The sequence below is a fragment of the Phycodurus eques genome, chromosome 22 (assembly GCF_024500275.1).
Source record: "Phycodurus eques isolate BA_2022a chromosome 22, UOR_Pequ_1.1, whole genome shotgun sequence".
Classification (NCBI taxonomy): domain Eukaryota; kingdom Metazoa; phylum Chordata; class Actinopteri; order Syngnathiformes; family Syngnathidae; genus Phycodurus; species Phycodurus eques.
In genome coordinates, this window is record NC_084546.1 from 10,435,419 (window position 1) to 10,443,094 (window position 7,676).

The 7,676-nt window shown below is 41.1% G+C and overlaps 1 protein-coding gene across 4 annotated transcripts in view; it reads left to right on the forward strand.

The window, feature by feature from the left end:
* LOC133397288 (protein bicaudal D homolog 1-like) overlaps positions 1–6,792 on the forward strand; it is a 29,069-nt gene extending 22,277 nt beyond the window's left edge. For 2 of the 4 annotated variants that reach the window (XM_061667993.1, XM_061667995.1), the window contains exons 12-13: positions 3,883–3,952; positions 6,010–6,792. In XM_061667993.1, the coding sequence (XP_061523977.1) occupies positions 3,883–3,936 (54 nt within the window). In that variant the 3' untranslated portion in view covers positions 3,937–3,952; positions 6,010–6,792. Of the gene's footprint in view, positions 1–2,824; positions 3,055–3,882; positions 3,953–6,009 lie in introns of those variants that run through there. The other 2 variants (XM_061667994.1, XM_061667991.1) reach the window with 2 other exon arrangements.
* The last annotated feature ends 884 nt before the right edge of the window (positions 6,793–7,676 follow it).

Consider the following 7,676-nt stretch of genomic DNA (forward strand, 5'->3'; position numbering starts at 1 on the left):
ATAAGAATGATTAACTTATTTTTAGACTTCTATGCCAGTGAAAACAAATTCAAATGTTAAATTTTGCCAATGCAGTAAATTAACGTTTGTTGATGACAGCAGTTTTACTCTGGAATTATTATTAAATTGGATTGGATTATTTTAACTTCCATTATTTTCAATGGGAAACATTTTACCACCTAATGGGAGATCCAACAGCATTCTAGAATAATTTGGGTTAAACTTTTAAGGTTCTACTTGAATTACTTAGTTGAATTACTGCAATTTATTATTATTATTTATTTTATTTTTTTAAATGCAATTAGCATCAAATTACCTCCCTACAGTACAGGACTGGAGTTGAACAGGATTATCGACCTACAGTTTCAGTCAGAGGTTGACTCCATCGGCATGAATGTTGTATTGATTTCGGCCATTCTTTTTCCAAGGTAGACGGATTACACAACATGTGTCGTCAATGAGTTTTTTTCAAACAATAATTGAGTCCTCTAAATTGGTTACGATGATCAGGAACAACCCAGGAACCACAAAGGCCCAAGCCTGGTATGAAGTGGAAACTGTTGGAAGATATTTCATGAACATGGAGTAGCTATAAATACTGAACTGAACTGAACTCACCACAACTTTATTTATAGAGCACTTTGACAGCCACTGCAACTGTAACAAAGTGATGCAGGCTTGGATCAACTCGAACATAAAGCATAAAATACTGGTAGAAGAAATAAAATAATAATAAGAGAGGCGGGTGCAAAATGAGCTGGCTGGCGGTCTGATCTGCGGCTACAGAAGTTGGTTCTGGGAACGTGGAAAATCCCCTCTCTGCCAGGAATGAAGTCCGAGCTGGTTTGCGAGGTCGAGCAGTTCTGACTAGAGATAGTCGGGCTTCCCTCAACACATACCTTGGGCTTTGGTACCAGTCCTCTTGAGAAGGGTTGGACTCTCTTCAACTCTTCGTGCCGAGCAGGTGTGGTCAAACTTGTTGTCCCCCGGATCGGTGCCAGTACATTGGGGTTTGCCCCAGTAGATGGGAGGTGGGAGAACTTCGGTGAGGCCATGAAGAATGACATCCAGATGGCTTCGAAGAAATACAGGTGCACCATCCGGTGTTTCTAGAGGGGCAAGCAGTGCACCATCACCACTATGTATAGTAAGGATGGGGTGCTGCTGACCTCAATTCAGGACATGGTGAATTGTGTTAGGACTACTTTGAAGACCTTCTCAATTTCTTCCCATGAGAAAGCCCTTTCCGGGAACTCTGATGCGTATTCTCTTACTTCTGGGGTTGAAGTCGCCAAGGTGGTTAAAAAAGCTCGTCAGTGGCAGAGCCCCGGGGATGGATGAGATCAGCCCGAACTTCCTAAAGGCTCTGGATGTCGGGGGGCTCTCCCGGTTGACATGCCTCTACAATTTTGAATGGACATCAGAGAAAGTTCCTCTGGATTGGCAGACCGATGTGTTGTGTTCCAACTGCAGGGGATCACGGTCCTCAGGCTCCGTGGTAAGGTATATTCAGTGGTTCTGGAGAGGAGTGTTCATCGGAAAGTCAAATCTCAGATTCAGGAGGATCAGTGTGGTTTTCGTCCCGGCCGTGAACAATGGACCAGCTCTCCACCCTCAGCAGGATCATAGAGGATTCAAGGGAGTTTGCCTAACCGGTCTACAAGAGATTTGTGGACCTGGAGAAGGTGTTTGAATGTGTTTCTCAGGGATCTGTTGGGGGGGGGGGGGTGCTCTGGAAATATGGTTTACTGGAGATAAGGCCTGTTCGGTCCCTGTACAACCGTTATCAGAGTTTGGTTCGCATTCCCGGCCGTAAGTCGAATTTGTTTCCAGTCAGGGTTGGACTCCGTCAGAAAAGGGTGCAGTACCACCTCCAAGTCGAGGAGGAGTTCCTGCCCCAAGTAGTGGAGTTCAAGTCTCTTGGGTCTTGTTCATGAGTGAGGTAAGAATGGAGCAGCAGGAGATGGACAGTCAAACCGGTACAGCATCTGCAGTGATACAGAGTGCATCAGTCTGTACGTAGTGAAGAAGGAACTGAGCCAAAAGGCAAGGCTCTCGATTTACCAGTCGACCGCATTCCTACCCTCACCTATGGCCACGAGCTGTGGGTCATGACCGAAAGAACAACATCGTGGATACTGGGGAGAGGGAAGAATTTGCTTCCCTGCTTAAAATGCTGCCTTTGTAACGCGACCCCCGGACAAACAGAAGAAAGTGGATGGATGGATATTATTATTTGGCATCCAGGAGGTCCAGAGTTGTTGTTTTTCCCCTCTTGTTGCACAGTCACAATGCCATGCACAAGTCAGAATGACAAGAAGTATGTTTGAAGGAGTCAATGTGAGGCATTCGAACCAAATAACACCCATTAAAAGTCTCAAATGAATACAAAATTCAAGTCCATGATGAGTGTCTTTTCACAACTATATTCAGTCAGACGAGTCAGACAGATGTTGGCTGGGAAGGTTGGTAGTAGAAGTATGGCCTTCGCTGAGGTATACGCTGCTACTGACTGCTATTCTTGCCATGTTTTATTTCCTCTTTATAAACGTGAACCTTTTGTTGCTTTCAACCAATAAATTGAATTCTTAGTTTTTCTATTGGAAGGGAACCAATCTAAACTCCTCTCTGTAATCTCCCTCCACTGGCCAAAGCCACACACCATCATCTATTCTATTGGAACTATTGAAGCTCAAATGTAATCCAATTGGAGGAAGCCTGAATTCTGTCAAATGTTTTCTGCCCCACGACGGCTGCCTCACAGTTTTAAAGTTCAGGGGTTCGAATCTCGACTCAGACGTTTGCTTGTTCTCCTCGTGCTTAGGTAGGTTTTCTCCGGGTACTCCAGTTTCCGCCCACATTCCTGGTACACCTGACAGTCCATAGGTAGGAATGTGAGTATGAATGATTCTTTGACTATATTAAGTGTGCCCTGTGGCAGCTGTGGCCCAATGGTTAAGATCATCGCCTGCCACTGTGGGGGACCTAGGTTCAAGACCCCGACTGGACGATCCGCCAACATCCCCGGACTCACGGCTGTGGTGTCCTTGACACTGATACCCCGAAATGCTCCCCGGGTGCTTCAGCTGCCTCCTGCTCCAGTGTGTTCCACTAACATGTGTATGTGTTCACTGTGATGGGTTAAATGCAGAGAACAAATTTTGTGTGCATGCATGCATGTTCATGACAATAAAAGATGATTCTTCTCTTCTGTGACTGACTGGTGACTAGTCCAAGGTGTACCAGGTCTCTCACCCAAAGTCAGCCGCAACCCTAGTAGGCTGTTTTGAGGGGGTGATCCTGTCTCATGCAAATTAGCCATAGTTGACCCCACGCCCTGGACAGCCGGGTCATTGCTAAGTATGACTTCTCTTACCCTGATGACAGGAGGGCGGGGTAGGGGCGTTGCGGCAAGGCAAACAGCCCAGATTCTGAAGAGAAAAGTGAGCCACCATAAAGAAAGGGAAACATATTTTAATTTGTGGCGGCTGTGCATGTGTCACTCAATATAAAATTGTCTTTGGTAAGTGCCACACAAAAAAAATTCCATGTGGAGAGTTAATACTTAGATGCTCATGTAAAATGATGACGGTTCAACCACAAAGTTTCTGTGCAACCTTTAAGGCATTTTTTTTTTTTTTTAACTGAAAATGTTGGTCTCATTTATAACTACCATTCATGAGTTTGAGTTTGTCATTCACGTATACCCATTGAGGTACCCTTTCTAAAGGCGCTGCTCTAACTACAGTGTACAGTTATTTTAATACGATATATTCTGTGAGTAGCAATGATTATTTTTGTGCTGTATTGTGGCATTTGTTACATGTATGCACAGTTAATAAATGTAGTCTGTATTTATATAACAGTGTCAGTCTCTTACAGGTAATCAGTAGCCTTCTACCACAGTACCGTTTCTCATACCCTCCCCACAGCTAAGGATGCGTTCTTTCAGGTAAGAGCAACTTCACAGTCAGATTACTAGTTGCCCATACCCCAAAAGTAACGTTTATTCAAGTATAGAACCAGTCATTAATTGAAAAATTGAAAGCTTTCATGACCTATAAATATGAGTGTTTGGGGTTGACAAAAAGAAAATCTAATGCATGACAGACTTTATGATTACTGAATCAGAATGAATCGTATTTGACACAAAAAAAAGTTTTTAAATTCAGTACATTTTGGTCCACAAACAGACGTACACAACTCAAATTTTATTCTCATTTATAAGGGATGGACTTAAATCCTTAAACTGCATATGCTGGTACTGAGTGGTTTTGGTGTACAGAATTTGAGACAGGAAAAGGCTAAACGGTTAGCAATCGTGATTAGCATTAACGTGCTAGCGATTACCGTTTCAGGTAAAAAAAAACAACAACGCTAACTACCATTCAGCTCACTCATACATGTTATGTGTACATTATACATCTTACGGTGTCTTAAACATCACTTACAGATGCTCCTCAGCTGTTTTTGGCAAAGTTTATCAGTGGCCCAACACGGCGTCCGTCTGCAATAAATGTCCATGAGAAACATGGGTTCCGGGCGGAACTATTTTGTTGTTGTTGTTGATCCCGGTGGAGCTTCGTGGCAGAAATGTTGCATAAACCTCCAGTATTTTTGAAGTCAACTTTAATTTTACTTTTTCTAAACTTTTGAATGTCCAACTTTTCGATTTTTCAGTACGTTCTGCACAAATTGCTTCTCTCTCTAAAAAGGAGCTGAACAACAAAATTCACAGCAGGTGAATCCATAAATCGACCAATAAATGTTCTGGTTCAATTCTCTATTTCAACTGTACACATATCAAAACAATTTAGAGCACTGGTGTCCAACTCATGGCCCAGGGGCCAGATCCGGCCAGACACATCATTTTAGGTGGCCCGCGAAATCAAATCAACTGCATTAACTTCCATGATTCTTGCTAAAATGTGTACTCAAATTTAAAATTGTCTTATGTAATAAATATACTGAACCCCTTTTTACAGTAACTTGAACAATAGTTCAACTATAATGCTTGACTTCTGATTTCAAAACTATACGGATCCATCAATTTATTGTATATATGTAATAATAGGATGAGGGAATTATCCATTTAACATTCACCATGGCTCTCTGAGGGAAACCGTAACTACAATGTGGCCTGCAACAAAAATGCGTCTTCAATGATCCTAACATGCTTTTGTTTTTGGAGTACCCGGACAAAAACCTACATGCAAGTGAAGAAGATGCAAGCTTCGCATAGTTGGGCTGGAACTGAGATTTGAACCCCAAACCGCCACCATGCTGCCATAGATCAGTGTTTCAGCTTTGGATCTGATGCACAATTTAGACGAAACCACCTTTGGTTTGAACGTGAAAACGTGATAGACTGGTGTGTTTTGTTGTCCAAGTGTGACTTATTACATTATGAAACCATAAAAAACATTGCTCAATTCCAGATTAACAGTTGGGGCTGTAACCTAACCAACATGAAAACCACAAAGCTGTCGATAGGTGAACGTCTTATCATCATTCTGTCATGTCAAATGAGCTATTCCCAATCTTTATTGAGCCGATTGTTTTTGTTCCCTCTGTCACTGTACAGTACAGATGTCGCTGGCATAGATAGATGCACAAAGATACAGTATGTGCTTTTAAAAAAATATTTTTTTTGGACCATGATAATTTCCCACAGCACACCTGAGGAACTCTCCCGCACACTAATGTGCCACGGCACACTTGTTGGGGAATGTTTTCAGTCTACAGCAAAAATAAACAAATTAGCATCATTGTTCTAATACTGTACATTTGGAGGTACAGTAAGTGTATGTGTCAGTTGCCATATCTACTATGTGGTGATTTGGAAAATTGTGTACCATCTAAAAAAAATGCTACAGCACATGACCCATAGAGCTTCAGTAAATAGACTGTGCGTATGATTTCCATGATTTCTCCTTCACATCTGCCACTAAAATTGTGGTCTACGAATTTATATTCACCTACAGCCTGTGTCTATTGTCTTGTCTGTAGCAGTTCCAAAAACGTCCAGCCTAATCACCGACACTTCATGGTCCACAATGCTGATGTCAACAGTGCCTCCTCCACTCTGGTCTTGTCAATCACCGCTGCATCCGGAACACAACCACTGACCTTTGATGCTGTAGATTCATCCGACATTGGTTGGATGGAGAATTAATGGTGACACTACTGCCAGTTTTTTTTTTTTTTTGTTAATGGTTGTGTATGCATCATCATGAATGTTATGGCACAGTTGACTTTGTATAGTGGAACAAAAATATTGGGTAATATACTCGTATTCTCGAATCATGGGCATACATGTTATATGTATATTATGTAACAGAGATCAACTATCGTGCCTATGCAAAGTTAATAATGCAATAATACTGCATCATCAAATTTATTTATACTATTTATTCTAGTATAAACTGTATAAGTGCCGATGCAATCCCCAAGATTGTACAAATCTTGCGTGGGAGCTTGCTTTCTGAGATTATTCTCAATTTTAAAGAATTTCACAGCACTAATTTCTCTGTTTCTGTACATTGTATTGTCTGGATAACATAACAAAATCATATTATCAAGCACAAACAGAAACATTCCAGAATTTTGTTGCATGCTTTGAATTACTGTGCTGCATTATATGTGGGTGATCACCAGTTGGTCTTCTTGGGATTATTTCATACCCTAAATATGCATGCAGGTTGTTATACAAGCACCTAAGACAATTGAAAGTTCACTAGATATTGCTCAGGATGTCATGGTAGCTCGACACGAAATGCTTGGATGACGAAAAATGAAGGAGCTATTCAGCAATATGTTTGCAATAAATTTGATCAAACAATGTATGTCGCTTACTTTTAAATAATAATTTTAAAAAAACATCAACTACTCCTTAATGATGCATAGCTTCTTTTGCCTACCATGAAATGTTAACCACATGTAAGTTACATGAGACTTTCTTTCCATAAAATAGCCATAATTAAAACCAAACTGTACAAAATCCAAAGCAACATATCCCATACAAAATAATATAAATCCCATTAATCTGTTGCAGAAATCCAAAATCATTAACAAAAAAATACATTTTAGAGACACAAACTCTAGCTTTACATACAAAACTCTCTTTCTCTCTTTATGGCATATACAGCAAGAAGGGGAGAGAAGGGAGCCCTTTTCCGAATTCTTTTTGGAATTCTATAGTGTTTCTTACCTTCTTTATCAAATGGCTGGCACTCTTTCTTGACTTTCTCTCGTATTGTGTAAAATAAAAGTTCAACAGACTGCAAGGTGTAGTCCACAATGCGATCTTTTATTCAAAACTCCAGGACATAACAAGCCTCCCGGTCTGCTTGGCAAAAGTCAGACAAGATGAAAGCACACCAATGAAATACAGTACATTTCACTACACTTTCTTGGGCAGGCGCTGCAGCAAAAAGGGCACTTTTTTCATCCAGGGCAAAAGGGCTGGTGCTTAAGCACCACTTGGGGTTTGTCTGTACACGTGCCTGAAACCCACCACCCCTTTTCAACATTGCCTGACTCAAACAACGGTTGTCCTCCAACTTTCTCAGACTGATCAGCAACAAAACAAAACAAAACAAAAAAATCATTCGGAATCAAGTCTTCTGTAACCAAAACTGTCTGTTTTTCCTTCACAAATTCACAATTGCCAACTC